At 38.7% G+C, this 16,943-nt stretch overlaps 1 protein-coding gene across 1 annotated transcript in view; it reads left to right on the forward strand.

Annotated features, from left to right (window-relative positions):
- LOC118822772 (cyclin-dependent kinase-like 5) overlaps window positions 1-16,943 on the forward strand; it is a 119,311-nt gene that overhangs the window by 16,662 nt on the left and 85,706 nt on the right. The window contains exons 2-3 of the mRNA XM_036592043.1: window positions 2,194-2,414; window positions 13,734-13,768. Of these exons, the coding sequence (XP_036447936.1) occupies window positions 2,351-2,414; window positions 13,734-13,768 (99 nt within the window). The 5' untranslated portion in view covers window positions 2,194-2,350. The remainder of the gene's footprint in view (window positions 1-2,193; window positions 2,415-13,733; window positions 13,769-16,943) is intronic.

Below are 16,943 nucleotides of genomic sequence, written 5' to 3' on the forward strand. Positions count from 1 at the left end.
CACTGTGAAGGAGGGAGGGAGGGTGTGAGTGAATGAGTGTGTGTGAGTCTAAAAGCTGCCCTAAAAGCTGCCAGCAGGCACACACACACACAAACTCACACACACACACACGGAAATGAAACAACAAGGACACGGAATGGCAAATAATAAAAAAAAACCTCTTCTTTTGCGCAGCTCTGAAAAGAAACAGAATTAAGAATTAAAATTAAAAAAATGAATGAAGTCTGAAAACAAAAGAAAAATATGGGTCTGGGATGTGAGATTTTGACATGACATTAATTACATTAGCTAACCGTTATGTGAACACGTTTTTAGTGTATCAAAATGAAACTCATTTTAGGCATTTGTGCCTCCCGAAGTCTAAAAATGTCAGGTAACGCGACTGTACACCCATGTATACAGGTTATATAAACTCTTACAAGAGTTATTTACTTCTATAAAATTCTAAATAAAACAGCTTAACGTGATTTTATGTTTGAAAGCTTAAAAAGCATTACGTCGTCCAAAATGGGACAGCTTTTGTCCATAAATTCTGATTTTCTCAAACGTCGCATGGCACAGGCGACAGCAGAGGACTTTTATTCTATCATGCCTTTAAGAATGAATGGACAGGGTATTTCATCATGAAAAAGACCCCAAATGACCTTCATGGTGCAATGCCAAGGTCAGTAGCTCTTTCACAAATATTGAAAAAAATGTAATTGTAGAGTTTTAGTTAGGCTGGTTCAGTTTACCATGACCATCTGTTATTATTATTATTATTATTATTATTATTTATTTGAAATAGAAAATTGTAACGTTGAGTTCAAAGACAGGTTTATGCAGGTGTCTAAGTCCAAAGACAAGTTTATACATGTTTTCAGTAGCAGCAAATAACTTCAAAATATTATATTCTTTATTAATATGTGGTTGTGCCACTGGACATTTTCTGGGTGGTAAAATTCATGATCCTGTTTAAAACTCAACTTATACTATTATAAAAGCTACGCTTTCACATATGTTTATCACCTATAATTACCCCTACACGAACAGAATATTTTACCTGTTGTAAGATGTTTCACTACCCAATCCTAACATTATTTCCCATCTGTTTTTATGCAGAGACCACTGCAGTTATTCTTATCATGGCCTTGTTACCATGCACAGAAATTTGGAAAGTAGGTAGAAAATGACAGTACTGAAAATGGCTCATTTTTCTTTTACTCAGAAAGTGAGAAAGTGTTTTTGGAGTTAAAGGAAAATGATTTTCGAAGCAGGGAACATCCATTTTCTTTGACTACAGTGTGACTAGGGCTGGTATCATTTACATGTTTTCGCCAACGTTACCACTACTGATAACTTGACTTTGACACTGATTCCTGAATCATACTTTTTTTCAATGGCTTCAGTTGAATACAATCTGAAAGTGGGTGTAGCATAAGCCAGATATGAATATGAGGTGGTGGCAACGTTCAGGTATATTTACTGATTTCACTGAATTTCAGAGTAATCAAGAAGTGCTGATGTTAATAACATGTATTCAGAGTCTAATTTAGACAGCCAATCAGCACTCTAGATTTTGGAACAAGCATGCTTATTGGCTTACTTATGCTGATAAGGCTAACTTAGATATTGAAATTTAGTGTAGAACTGAAAGTGGTTTTTAGAGGTGAAGGACCTCATGGACCTGATATGTCACTCATTCACACACTAAACTCATGTTTAACAGGCTTACTTAGCTTTTGGTGCTTTGCATCAATGACACTCTTTGTCCATGTTATTTACAACGTGGCACTTTCCCAGAGCTTCCATTAAAAAAAAAATCACTTCAAATTGCTCAAAAAAATACAGTGTGAAAAAGCAAAAAAAACAAAACAAAAAAAACAAAAAAAAAGGAAAGGAAATACTGTGCTTTTGGTTATTTTAGCCTTTAGAATTTATTTTATATAAATGTTGTATATCTAAAATACTTTAGTAGAAGTCTAATGGCCAAGCAATGGGTGAAAGAACTTTAAAAATAGTCTTTTTCAGTGTTGCTGCCTTTTGGTAAACTTTCTTTTTTGATGATGATTTCAAGTGAAGCGCTCGTTGATAATTAATTTAAAAACCCAGCTTTCAAAGTGTCAACGTATGTTCACTGTATCATGCAGAAAACTTGCTCTGACTAGTGTTAAGCAGTTTTACATGAATTTTGTGTTTCTGCTGTGTCCGCAGATGCGAGTGTGTGTGTGGAGGAAACATGCAGGATGTTCCGTGGCCTGCGTTGATTGGACCCCCCGGTGCCAGGCCACCCCATGCCCGACAGTAACCCAGAGGACGACCTCTCACCTCCTCAAGCACAGCCTCTCCTGGCCAGCGGCCATTTGTCTTGATGAGGGCCCCTGCCGTCGGTGATGTGATGAACAAGTTTGAGGTGCTTGGCATCGTTGGGGAAGGTGAGTGTCCTCATACTTAACCCTTCAATGCTGAGGCAGAACGCAGCTCTTTCTGCTTTTTTATCTAAGGTTGTCCTTTAATATTATGATTAGCGTGCATCCAGCTATAAGGGTAGCAGGTTGCCTCTTGTGTATGTTGATAGAACACACCAAGCTCCAATTCCACATACCTGTCCAATTTGATATGACCAATGTGGATCATGCATGCAGCTCAGCTGCATCTTTAGAAGTAATTCTCAAGAACAGTTTGAAACTGGGACCTCAAGACCTTGATCCATTGCTAATAACTGTCCTTGAATGTCATCTATTTAAAGTGAAATCTTGTGTACATAATAAAGCACGTCTTTTTTGAAGGTATAAAAGCTAATATAACATTTATGAAAATGATGTACATGTATTTATTAATGTTTTAAACACAGTGGATTGTGTTCTTTAACCCTCAAAAGTCTAGAGATAGATTGCTATTTTGCTTTACATTTGAGTTACAATCCTGTGCAAAAAATCAGAGACCACCCTTCATTTGTTTAATATCCAGTCAAAGCAGCCACTGAGTGCAATTTATCATTTTTCAGGAGATATTTGTGAGAATATTAGATATAAGATAATCCACTTGCATAAGAAATGCGAAGTCAAAGAAAAGTAAGAAGTTTCCAAAACCGGCGTTTAAAAATTATTATAACATGGATAAAATGGGACTCTTAACAACAGCACAAGACCTGGTAAACCACCAAAACCGTCACTATCAGATAAACAGCACTTAAAGCTTTCACCTTAAACATAGTTTCATAATTGCATATATAGTTATGTAATTAATTATGTTTGCAATTGATTTACATTCGGTAATGACTGTTTGCAGTGAGTATCCTATGACTTTTTCTGTTTATTTTGATGCACAACTGTTGCAAATACATGGCAAACATGTAGATTTGTTTTTTTCCACAAAATAAAACATCATGCATCGACATCATCAAATTCAAATAATTGTAAAATATGTCTTCTTTCACATACAAACACAAATGTGATATTGATCGTCATAACAACGTCTAATAAGGGTTAAACTGACTAACTACAGGCAGCACTTCTGTCCTTTCTGTCTGTATTTTGCTCCCTGCATCTGCTTAATCCCAGAAAAGAATACCATAAACAGAAGCAGCCTTCGCATAATTACGCTATTCTTCAACTTTTGCATTGCCGTGCGCTCCAGCAACGATCCACACCGCACCTCATTCTCGTTCATCTACGCCAGAACCATTTTCTTTACATTTTGCATGAGGATATGGGCGAAAGTGTCTGGGGACCAAGCTATTTTTACCCTTCTCTATTCATCTAGTCGACCCTGATACTCTGGAAACGTGGAGAGAGGAGGCAAGAGAGGCTTCAGCAGGTGTTGCACCTCTGCATGAAGGTGTGGGACATGGTTGGGCAGATGGTTTTTGTATAGTTCGTCACTTCTGCCAGAATGTGTGACGTGTATATGTCGTAGTGTGACGAATCAGAAGGTGGGGGTGGTAGATTTTGCGGCAGTACATGTAGTTTACCTCAATAAATCAATCAGTGGGGATTGACAAAACATCAGAGAGGGCCTGCTAATTAGCCCTGCACGCTGGAGTAAATTAAAAGCAGATTGAGTTGATTTTTTGACAGGGTGCTGAGCTGATGTAGGCTACATGCTTTGAGTATTTCTTTGTCACTGAGCTGCATTACATAGGATGATTTTTAATTATGACCAGGGGCGGTTTCAGCAGTCAAGGTGCAGGAAGATGATAAAATAAGCGCTCTTGGTGGAACGCTGGATCTACTGTGTGTGTGTCTGTGTGTGTGTGTGTGTGTGTGTGTGTGTCTGTGTGTGTGTGTGTGTGTGTGTGTGTGTTTTAGCTCATGTTTTTGGCAGTGATTATGGCTTACTGTGTGTTCAGCTGTCAGAGGAGCGGATTTCATTCTGTTTTTGGCCACGAGCATAACCATCTCTTTACCCCTGCACGTCTCCGCATAGCATTATTAACTCCGCTCATTAGCATACCGCTCCACACGTTTGCTGATGTTTGCATATCGCTTGATGAAGGCTAATTGTTTACTGTATGTGCTGACCATAGTTTGTGTTGGATTTAGTCAGTGTTAGCTGAACTGAGCTGATGCCAAAGAATCTTTCTCGTGCACCACTCCCTCGCCTGTGTAAGCCTTTCATACCTGCGAAAATATAGAAGCACTGATGGAATCTTTCCTCACCTTCTTAACACTGATTGTTTTGCCCACATATGTAACCAAACAGGTCTGGCAATGATGTTTATGTTCTCGTTATTCTTTGTCTGGGCTGACAAGAAGCTCTAAGAGGAAGTTAACCCTTAGAAGTCTGGAGCTGTATTAAAGAAAGGTCAAGATAAGATTTTTCACCAGTTCGTATTACAGATGCGAATCTGATCTTAATGAAATTGATAAAGAAAATAAAATTTAGAAATTACTTATTTAGGTTGATAATCAGCTTACCAAGCAACCAACAATACATACAACTCTCTGTGAACTGAGGAGACACTGCTGTAGTTTTGAAAGTGAAATGTTTTCCCATTCTTGCTTTATATAGAATTTCATGTGCTCAACAGTTTGGGTTCTCCTTTGTCATATTCTGTCATATTGTCATATTGACTCTTTACAGAGCCATGCTGTTGTAAAATGTGCAGAATGTGGTTTGGCATTGTCTTGCTGAAATAATCAAGGCCTTCCCTGAAAAAGACATTGTCTGGATGGCAGCATATGTTGCCAAAACCAAAACTCAGCATTAATGATGCCTTCACAGATGTGCAAGTCACCCATGCCATGAGCACTAATGCCCCCCCCAAACCATCACGGATGCTGGCTTTTGAACTGTGCGCTGATAACAAGCTGGGTGATCTTTAGCCTGGAGGACGCGGCGTCTTTTTTGTTTTTCAAAAAGAATTGCAAATTTTGATTCATCAGACCACAGGACACTTTTCCATTTCAACTCAGTGTTTTCTTCTTTGCATGGTAGAGTTTTAACTTGCATTTGTGGATGCAGTGACAAACTGTGTTCACAGACAATGGTTTTCATAAGTGTTTTTGAGCCCATGCAGCGATTTCCACTATAGGATCATGTCTGTTTTTAATGCGGTGCCTCCTGAAGGCCCAGATTATGGCCAGCCAGTGTTGGTTTTCGGCTTTGTCCCTTGCATACAGAGATTTCTCTGGATTCTCTGAATCTATTAATGATATTATGTACCGTAGATGATGAAATCCCCAAGTTTAAATTGAGAAAAGTTATTCTCATATTGTTGCATTATTGGCTCATGCATTCTTCCACAGAGTGGTGAACCTCTCCCCATCTTTACTTTTGAAAGACTCAGCCTCTCTGTGATGCTCTTTTTATACCAGTCATATCACTGACCTGTTGCCACTTAACCACTAGCTGTTTGTTTTTAGCATTACACAACTTTACCAGTCTTTTATTGCCCCGCTCCCAACTTTTTGAAACATGTTGCTGTCATTAAATTCAAAATGGGCATATCTTTTTCAAAAAACAATACAATTTCTTAGTTTCAACGTTTGATATTTAGAATTTGTACTATTGTCAATTAAATGTAATTAAATGCTTCCCAGCTTTTTGGAAATTAAGTTTTGAGTACTGTTAGCATTATGCACAGCTTGTAACCTCTAGCTTTAATTTATTGTTAGCCATGTTAGCATCATTGAGTGAGGTATTCCTTTAAAGAAATAGATAAATCTGAGATGGGCCTGTAGCACATAGACACTGACATGCCTCTTCATCACAATTCCAGAGCGGCTGCAGAAATGTCGCTTCTCTTTAACTGATTGGATGGAGCAAAGTGTCATGAGTGCCACCCTCCCGGCCACCCTGCTGTCCGGCAGAGAGATGCTAACACGGTAGCATGAGCAGTCATTCACTGTTCATGCTGCATTTATGTGGGGAGAGGGGCAGTGCGCTCAGGCAAACTAATCACATCTCTTGATCTCTCAGCAGGACACGCAGGCTGTGTATGTGTTTATGTGTGTGTGTGTGTGTGTGTGTGTGTGTGTGTGTGTGTGTGTGTGTGTTTTAATGGGATGACAGCCTTGCTCATCAGTGTGAGCTGATGTCTTTGAGTCATTGTGAAGAGGTCAGGCAGTGATGTGGATATGTCAGAGAGAGGAGAGCGAGCCTGTCGCTATGGCTTAACACGCATGAGCTCTCCAGCAATACAGCCATTTGAATGGCAGCACATAGTATTTACTTTTAGTTACATCTACCTCCCAGTCAAAAATCTGGGCACACATGATTGAGCATTTTAATAGTCTCATAGACATCTAAAGGCTTATGCAGAAATGCTTCAAATTAGAGATTGCAGTGATAGACTGTTCTCTATGGAAGTAGCCATGGTGAGGCACTACGTAGCTGCACTATATGGATAAGGTACTAATATTGTAATTATATAAAGGATATATTAATTCTATTCATTATTTATTAATTTAGTGTGCTTCAGAAAAGCAAATTTAAAATTGTGTATCGAAAGTTTAAACTCTGTTGTTGCCCCTCGGGCTCTTACAAGGGTCTCCTGTATACTCTCTTTAATGGACAGTTTCTCTACAATGAACCATTTCAGCCACCCTGAATGACCTGTTTACATCTCAACCATTGAATTATGCACACATTTTGAATAATCAATGGACTTCCTCTTTAAGTTAATGATGAATATTAAAGCACTCAGTCTGCTTATTATCTTATCCACAAAGGGCTGGTGTGGATACAGGTTTTCACTCCAAACAAGCTGGAGCACACCTGACTCCACTTTTTTAATCAGTTGGTCTTAGTCTTCAAACATTTCCTCAGATGACCTCCTGCTTTGTTGGAGTGAAAACCTCCAGCCGCACTGGCCCTTTGTGGATAAGATTGAACACCTCCGGCCTAGGGGGTGTGTTGCTAAAACTAGGCTATTTCTGTGTTGTGAAGTGGCCTGATATTGTATTAAAAAATGTAAAATTGTCAGGCAACATAATTATCTGTTTTGTAATAATCTCCTTGTGGATGTGTGCATGTGTCTACACTATGAGCACAACACAAGTGAGTTCTGCACCTCTTATCAGTAATCTGATTGGTTGACGCTCCACTTATTTGCATAGAGTTCATCAAGCAAGAGAGGGCTGAGACAGCAGTATGTGCTTCAGTGGTTGCTGTGTTGTTCATATGTGTGTATCTGTAATGTTGCTTCTCTAGCATGTTATAATATGTACAGTTTCATGTAAATTGTCCAGTTTAAATGGAAAAAATGCATGCAGTCACAGTGTACATTACCAATATGCTCCTACACCTCAATTTTAAAACACTTTCTGCATCCCTGCATTGGTGAATCAGTTGCGGGGTACAGTTAAAGGGCTTATCCTACATTTTCTTGTACATTATTTTTCTCTCTTAGGTCCACTTGTGTGGTTTTAAAAATAGTCATAACTCATTTTTATATGACTGTTTCCAACCTCTTTTATGCCGTAGAATTGCACAGGCTTTTTTTTTGTTACTGTGCCGTTAAGCTGATCTATGTAAATGATCTCTGTTTGGATTGGCTGCCCTGTACTGTGCCTAATTCAAAAGGCAGCCCAGGCTAAAACACTCAGTATAATGTCAGCCAGGACTAAACTGCTGAAACCGATAAGGCAGATAGATGTAAATGTATTGTTTTTGTGTGACATCCCTGAAACAATGAATTATAATTCATTAAAACAAACAGAAATGCTAATCTGGAACTGTGATTGGGTGGGATGTTCAGAGTACACAGTAAAAACACTGTGATTTCATTTGCATATTGCAGTGATGTCAGTATTGCAAAGACTGATGTTGCAGTAATGATTAACAAATGATATATTGTGCAGCCCTTATTCTTGTGTGCAGAAATGCTGTCAATGGATCTCCTGTACTTTTTTAAGTACATGGTTGTCCATTGTAGTCAATTAACAAATAGAGCTAAGGTTACATTGGAGTACCCCTTCAAAACATTGAGCTCCCAGTCATAAAAGATTGCAGGATGGTGCACCTCAGTCTGTTCTGTATGGTAACGCATGATACCTCAAAGCACTTTACTTTCATCATAATTTCTCATTCTTCTAGAATCCAGTGATTTAAGAAAATGACAGGCCAATCACCAGTAGCCTTTTTAAGCAAGAGAACCAATGTTTCTGTGGTTCCTGTAAGTGTACCTTCTCAAAGATCTGAAATGCAGTAAGGAGCCTAGATTAACTTTCACATTTCACAGCTGTCCATTCCTTGGAGTCTGATTTTCATCAGTTTAATTAGACTTTTTTGAGCTGGGAGTGTGAGAAACGAGACTTTAATCTGGAAGTGAAAATGTGAGGCTGCTTGTCGCTGGAGTGGACATGTGCCAACGTATACCCACAGTGAAAAAAAGATAACTGGGATGTTCAGTCCCTAAAGGTAATCACTTTAGGTCTACTTCTGAGTACTGAGGACTTAGAAGACCACCTGAGGTCAGGATTTAGGTCACTTTGTACTGCGCAATGGAAGAGATTATTGCCCTGCTTTTCTCCGAGTCTTGGAGTAAGTTTGATGTAATATCAGTGAGATTGATTCCTCTGTAGAGCAAAACCAGCAAACACTTAGTGAGCATGATGTCACTGTTTTTCTCACAGCGTGCCATGCATGGAGAGATTTCTACACTTTACCTGCAGAGATAAGCTGTAGCTGAGTAAATCATGTTTGTTTGGGATGCACCAACATGGGACCTCTTTGCCGATAACAGTAATACAATTTTTTACCACTTTTGCACATCATGCATTGTTTTTAATGAAGGTAAACACAATGGCATGGACATTTGGCGATGGCGCATGGCGTCTCAGTGCTTTGTGGCTTGAAATAAATACCAAGAAAAGCTGCCAAACTAAAATCACATGTCTATAGGTTTTATGGATTTCAGATGTTACGTTAGTATCAAGTTAGCTGTAATTAGCTATAATATACTGAAATCACTTTGTGTTAAGTAAAAATAGGGTGCATGTCCACAAAACAATGACAGATAAGCACTGACAGGCAAGAGAGGTTAAAACCAGTATGGACGTTTTGTAATGACACATGGCGGCACTGGGTGACTTTCACCACCAGCTGCAAAATGCTGCACCACTCAGCATTTTGTCATTACTGCATTAAATTAACCGTTAAAATCCCAGGATTATTACATACTTATTAGGCTTATTATTCAGTAACTACAGGGACTTCAATGCAAACTGGCTGAGCTATTCTTAGATTATAGAAGTGTGTAATAAAACTTTGGGCCTGCTGGTGGATGCTGGCCATTTAAGGGGTTAAACCTAGAACTAGACCACAAAAAGCCATAGTAGATCACATGTGGCTTGAAATTTACACCAAGAAGGGCAGCCAAACTCAAATCTTTCAGATTTACAGATAAATGCAAATGGTCTGTTACCTCAGCCAGTGTTGCATGACAGTCTTTTCTTAACCTTATATCTCTTAGCTCAGAAACTGTTTGTGAAGACTAAGCAGATACCAAATACAGTAAATTCAAAAATAATATTGAAAGTATTATTTCATTAAATTTATACGAGACAGTGCAAAGCTGAACTTGAGCTTGACGCTTATCGGCGCCATTACTTTGACACGTTTGTGTTGCATAGCTGTGTTTGGTACTGTATCTGTTGTGCAGGGCACCCTGTGTGCAGTGGGCTTTAGACTACACTAATGACTTGTTAATAAGACTTGCAGGCTCTTATCTTTACTATAAATGAGTCGTGTGTTGCAAAAAGAAAAACTGCTATTGGATAACTTTTATATCTATGAGTAAAGCCTTGTGAGCTAAACTTACAGGGGGCGCAGGCACACAATCACATCCTCAGTGAGCTAAACACACTTAGTTAGCATTACCTTCACACTTAATATGTAAAATGTGTAATGTATGGGAACTCTTAATTCAGTGTGTAATAAGAGTAGCTAAGTAGCTGCTAGCATATTGCTAATTTCCCCTCATGTGTCTTTACGTTTCAAGGATTTTAAATATTATGTTGGCATCAAGCTAGTTGTAATTTACTTTGGAATACTGAAATCGCTTTGTGTTAAGTAAAAACAGGCAACATGCCTGAAAAACAAAGACAGTTTACACCTCTGTAGATTCTGTCTGCTAATGCTAGTTGTTCTTCAGGTCATGTAAACCACTGGAATGATAAAGAAATGAGTGCTACTGATGGTCTTTTGTGTGTTTCCCCCCTTGCTGTACTTTAACCGAACATTTGTTGCAGACCGCAACTCTGACGTTATCTTTTGTTGAAAATAGAAAAGTTCCACATTGCTGATGTTTTCATTCTGCAGTATGAGAGTTTGATTATATGTGCATGAGTGTGTCTGTGAGCGGCAAGTTATTGGATGTAATTATTGGCTTTAATTCTGATATAAAACAGATAATAATAATTGTTTTCCCATTTTCTGACATTGCCAACAATATATCCCGCACCTCTAATAATTACCTCCTTAGACGTGCCTTGCATTGAGTTGTCTGCAGGGCCTACATTTAACCCCTAGAAATCCTGCTACATTTTAAAAAAGGTTCTGTGAGTGATTCCATTCCCTAAGGAGCTGTGAACCTTTTTGATTTAAAAATAAGTTACAAAACACACAGCAAAAATGTAAATAATGATTTTTCCTCTGCTAAACAAGACTGTACAGCAGCAGCTTTATCACATTTAATAATTATAAAATATATTCTGTACTTTCAAACACATATGTGGCATCTGCCTTTTCAACAGAATTTATTTGTTTTTTTCAGTGAAATTTAGGACAATTATTATAAAACTACACCATATATTTGTGTGTACAGTGCAAAGGTTTTAGGCACCTCAGAAAATTTGACAATGTGTTGATTTAAACTTTTCTAAACCTCACCTCAAAGCCCAGTTTTAATTGTAATTATTGTTCAGTAACTAATGAGCTAATCAATGCTTTATTGTGATAAATCAAGTGTGCTGGTGATGGAATTTGACAAATCCATGCGAGGGCTGGGAGAAACCTGGAACCAAACTTTGTTCTTTGGGAAAATAAGAAATTCTTGTTACTTTTTACTGTGTTTGCATCTCTTCTGATGATAAATGGTGTTTCTACAAGCACACACACACTTACAGCTGAGATAAATTGTTTTAAATAATTTCTGCCCAAGATGTTTGCACAGTACTTTATATAGCAGATATCGCAATGAAATGTCCTAAAACTGTTTCTTTTTAGATCCTCTTGTGATATGTCTTTGTCTGGACTGTTCTCATTCCAGTGGTATTCAGTCTTCGTCCAGTCTCCTAGTTTTGCCCCGTATGTTGAGTTTGACCAGCCTTTGATTAATTCAATTTGCAGGTTATCTCTTGCTTTGTGTGTGTGCCAGCACTGATCTTTACCCAATGTGCTCCTGAGGAGCTCGCAGTGCTCTCAGCTCCTCGGGGAGTTTCGATTTGTGCCACAGATAACACCGATAGCATCTCTCCTGCCAAACTCCACCAGTGCCTACTGTGCTCCACTTACACACAGAGACACACACTCTTAGACAGACTGGTACAGACACACACACAGTGCTGTTGAATCCAATCATTTTGTCTTCACCATCACAGTTCCATATGGATACGTGAAGGCCATATGTACAGTGTTTATGACACCTGAATCAGGAACGTTCAATTAAAACCAGCACCCACTCATTTGACTCACCTTTTGTTTTGATTCACACAGTGCTGTAATGAATGCTGGGTCAGTGTCCTTAAGCAGGTTCCCCAGAGGACTGTTTCACTTTGTTTACCTGAATGGCACATTTGCTCGCCAGAGGTGACACCAAGCAAATGAACTCATCGTTCTCACTCAGTGAACAATCAATTGATTTGTTCGTCCGAGACAACACGTCTCCTCACAATTCATTCATTGTGAGGCCTGTGTGTATGTTTGGTCATGTATTTAGCTCTTTGTGGGAGCCAAATGTCCATACAAAGTAAAAACATGTTGAAAATATTTTACAGTATGTTCTATTTATTTATGAGTAGACAGAATATTTTCTCATAATATCCATAGGGTGAACAGTTTCCAGTTTTAATCAACGACATCCAGTGACGGCAACAGTGGCTGCATGTTCAAACTAATGTATATATTATACACAGTACTGGGCAAAAGACAGAGACCAAACTTCATCAAATATAATATTAAATTGCTCAGTGTTTCGCGCCTTTAGACCTTTATGATAGAGTCCGTTCTTTTCAGGAGGCTTACTTTCAGTTTTTCCAAGAAATCTGCAGGGATATTTTTCCGCACCTCCGAAGTTCAATCTTAGAAAATGGTGGCATTTTGAGATCTGGACTCTGGGGTGGTCAGTCCATTGTTCTTCTTTGTTTGATTATCAAATGTCCTTTTTTTCTATTTCCTTTTCTCAGTGAGGGCTTCTTGGCAGCTACATATCTTTTCAGACTCATAGTGTTGAGTTGTCTTCTCACAGTGGAAGGATGGACAGAAATACTTGTGGATTTTTTACATCTGAAGCAACAGTGGAGCTTGATTTTCTCCTCTCTCTCAACATTGGAAGCTTTAAGTAATACTTAAGTAATACCTATTTTCTCTATATATTTTAATCAACTTTTGAACTCCAGGTTTTGGAAACTCTTGTATATATTGTATGCAGTCAGTAGTTCTGACACCTCTTTAGAGCCATTTAAAAGTTGCATTTGAATGAGAGGATTATGACTTCTATCAAATTCTATCAAAGCAACATAAAACGTGAACAGCTGGGCTTCAGCCTGGAATACTGTCAAACCAGAAAAAGGTGTTAACACATTTCACTAGTGTTTACTTATCATTCTAATATTTATATATTGTGATATACTGAAAACATCTAACAATATATTTCACTTTTATATGAATGCACCCAGAATTATTGAAAACATTGTGGGGACATTTCTCCATGCTCCTATGAGAAAAAAAATGCTTTTAAAAAGACACACACAAATTTAAGGTTTTATTAGAATTAAAATTGAAAGAGGTCAGAGGTGATCTTTTGAATTATGAAGTTAAGCTTAGTATTGAGTAGCTGCAATGTATGGCAGCATTTAGGTACAGTCCTGCAGTAGGACATGGAAAGACCCCACAAAGACAAAGATACAAATTTATGTGTGTGCTTGACAGATGTGAAGGAGAACCTGACCCCTGATGATGGTTATATGGGTTATTTAATAAGCAACTAATATAATACAATGATAACTGTCACTGTGTCACTGACAGTCAAAAAAACAGTTTGCAGTTTTTCTCATCTCTCTCTCTCTCTCTCTTTCTCTTTCATGCAGGAGCATATGGGGTCGTGCTCAAGTGCAGGCACAAGGTAAGACATGAAAAAACTCTTCAGCTGTTTGTCTCAACAGTGACTACAAACATCTAGCGTAACATTTTCAAACATCTAGCGTGGGCCCTTTACTAGCATGACTAGTACAGCCTTTTAAGGCTGTTTACACCTTGCATTAACATGTGTTTCATGTCTGGATTGTTTCTGGATGTACTTTGGCCAGATTCCATTTACACTTTTCATTAAAATGCACCCCAAGTCCGACCAGATCAGATTTTACTTTTCCACTTTAGAAGCGCATCAGCACATACGTTGTTTGTGCTAGACTTCCATTTTTTTTTCCCCCGTTACAATACAAATCACTTCAGTTTCAGGAAAACTCCAGCCTTGTGGATCCTCCATCTTGCATTTTCTTCTTTATCCTCTTACCTGCTAGTCGGGACTCTGCAGTCACGTTTCTGCTTATATATTTGTATGCAGATATAGGAAATGCTTTCCATTTGAACCTGTGTTAAATGTGGTCAAGTCTCTTGACCACAAAACTCAGAACGTTTTTGAGTCCTGGTTGGTTTCTGAGCCAGTAAAAGTGGGCTGTGTGTAATAGCAATAGTGAGCTGAATAAGGTAAAGTGCTTTTTTGTCAACAAAAATTTGCAAGCAAAATTACATACATTTCCGTAGAGTTTGCCACAACAAATGGTTTCAATCACAGGCTTCTGTGAAGAAACTGTTTGTGGAGTTCAACTTCAGGGAATTTTGTCACACGAAATTGCAGCATCGACCAGTAGCACAACTGTTTTGGCTGTGTTAACCTCTGAAGGGGCGGTTCTTTTTATAGAAGCTCTGAAGATGTAAAATGGAGGACGCTACTATTTATATTTCCAACCAGCTACAAATTAATACATAAAAGGCAGGCAGCAGGGTATGCAGTCAGTCAAGAGACTGGATTAGTTGTGTTTGTAGTCTTTAGTTGGTTAACTAACTTGCTAAAGGTACTGATCTCCTGGTCTCACCTTGGTCATGTCTTTTTCACCATGCAACACAAACTAGAATTTTCTAGTGTAACTGCAGCATTAATCGAAGCTGTTCTATGGAGGAACAAATTCATTACGGCAGTTTAACACTGCTGCTGTTTACTGGTGAAATTGATGGCCTACATTCACTCAACTGTGAATCTGGGTCATTTAGGGATAATACGGCTGATTTAACCAAGTTTGAGCCTTAATGGAGAGTACTGACTGATAAGCTGACCTATATCTGTTGCTTGCGGGAAAGTAGGAAAGTATGGATGCACACCTGTGTGTGTGGACTGCGCCATTTGTTTTTGGAAAATGGGGCCAGGCATCAGTGCTCCCCACTACCATAACCAAGTATTGCACACAACGCCTGCTTGTACTTGGGTTGGATTTGAAGAAATCCGTTGCTGTTTTATTACATTTCACCAAAATCTTTTGTTTAGTAGCCATAATTTACCATAGACTTCGGCTGCGATCAGGACAAAACCTATTATAGTTTATTACTGCTTGAAAGGAGTGTTGTGATTGGTGAAATTCAAATCAGTAAAGAAGAAGTCATTAAAACTGTCTTTTGCGTTGATTGTAATAGAGTTAGATTCAGTCAAGTTAAGCATCTCTGTTGTCATGCAGTGGCATGGGTGATATAATACATTTATAGGAAAAGTGCACATGCGATATATCTGGATTCTTATACAGTGATATGAGCTGTTTATCTGATGTTAAAAAATAGGTTGGCCCATGCCTGTATGGACAGATGAGCATCTTCTCTGGTCATAAGCCACCGTGCTGTTGTCTGAATTCTATTCTAGATTTGTTGTGCTCATGAAATGTAACATCCCTGCACCGAGCCTCATGGCATCATGTTGACATGAGAGCTTATCATAGTGGCAGAATGCCAGGAACAGGAATGCTGTATTATTTTGAATTCCTTTTTTAGTATCTGCGCCTGTTGGTGGCTCTGTCTGCGTGACAGTGCAGCCTGTGTTCTTAAAATGACATTCTGTGGATCTATGTTGTGCTTTAGCATAGAATCTGAAAGACTGGACAGGGATCCAACTGGGAAAATAAAAATCTCAGGTCACCACTGATTATCTGAGGTTATATATGATAGTTTGGCAAAAATTAAAAGAATTCCTAAATGCAATCAATCAGCAAAGGTATGTTTGGAGATCGACTGTATTGGTCAAACTGTTCCTTCAAGTCAGAGCTGTTTGAATGGTTTGTCTACATTAGCATCAGTATAAAAAGCGCTAGGTTCCAAATCACCTTTAAAAGCACCCTCTACCTTCAGAATGCTAACACAGGGCGTGTAAATCTATGAATAACTGCAGTGTAGCCACGGGCAGTGTGCTCAGTCCCAGCGCCCCACGGCTCTTAGCTGCCGGGCGGAGCAGATGGCCTTGGTGGAATCTGCTCCAGCTCCATTCTGTTAACATTGGACTGTACCCCAGCCCTCAGCACAATGCTGGAGGGACCTGTTGGCTGTATACTGTACTTGGACCATCTGGCTGTATCATTGCATTTTTACTGTGGGCATCAGCAGGTCATGTGTTTTTTTTGTCCTGTTTTCGTCAACAAAGCTGATTATGTCACCTGCTTGTGCTGTTCATGTTTGTACTCATGTTTGTGAGCTTATTATAGGCCATTCATGGGAATGCAAGTAACAAACATGCTTGGTTTAGGTTGGGCTGGAAGCATGTTTACATTTTAAAGATATTTTTAATCATTAATACAAACGTTATTTTCATATAATTATATGACTGACAGAATCTTGGGTTTTGAGTTAGTTTGTACGTGCTGTATATTCATGGCGTATTATTCACTCCAAATTTGTTTTGATTTCCAAAGCAGGTAGCCTATGGACTACTCTGGTACAGAAATGCAAGATGAATCAATGTTTTTATTGGTTTTAAAGGTCTGTATGTGACGGGATGGAAGTGGTTATGTGTTTGATGCTCTTAAATCTGCCATTGATCTGTTTTTATTGATTGTTACTACAGAAACAGTTTCGCAAACTGCTCAGGGTCAAATTCTCACAACAGTGCAGTATCTGTCAAGGCTCAATTTCCTAAAAGCATATTAATTTTAAAAGAACAATCCATTGTTTTTCAACCTAATCATCACAGACAAATATTTCCACAGGTTTACAGACAGGTTTTCCTATACCTAAGCTGATTTCTCACCAGAAGCAGTGCAGCA

Source organism: Colossoma macropomum, unplaced genomic scaffold (assembly GCF_904425465.1).
Source record: "Colossoma macropomum unplaced genomic scaffold, Colossoma_macropomum, whole genome shotgun sequence".
NCBI lineage: Eukaryota > Metazoa > Chordata > Actinopteri > Characiformes > Serrasalmidae > Colossoma > Colossoma macropomum.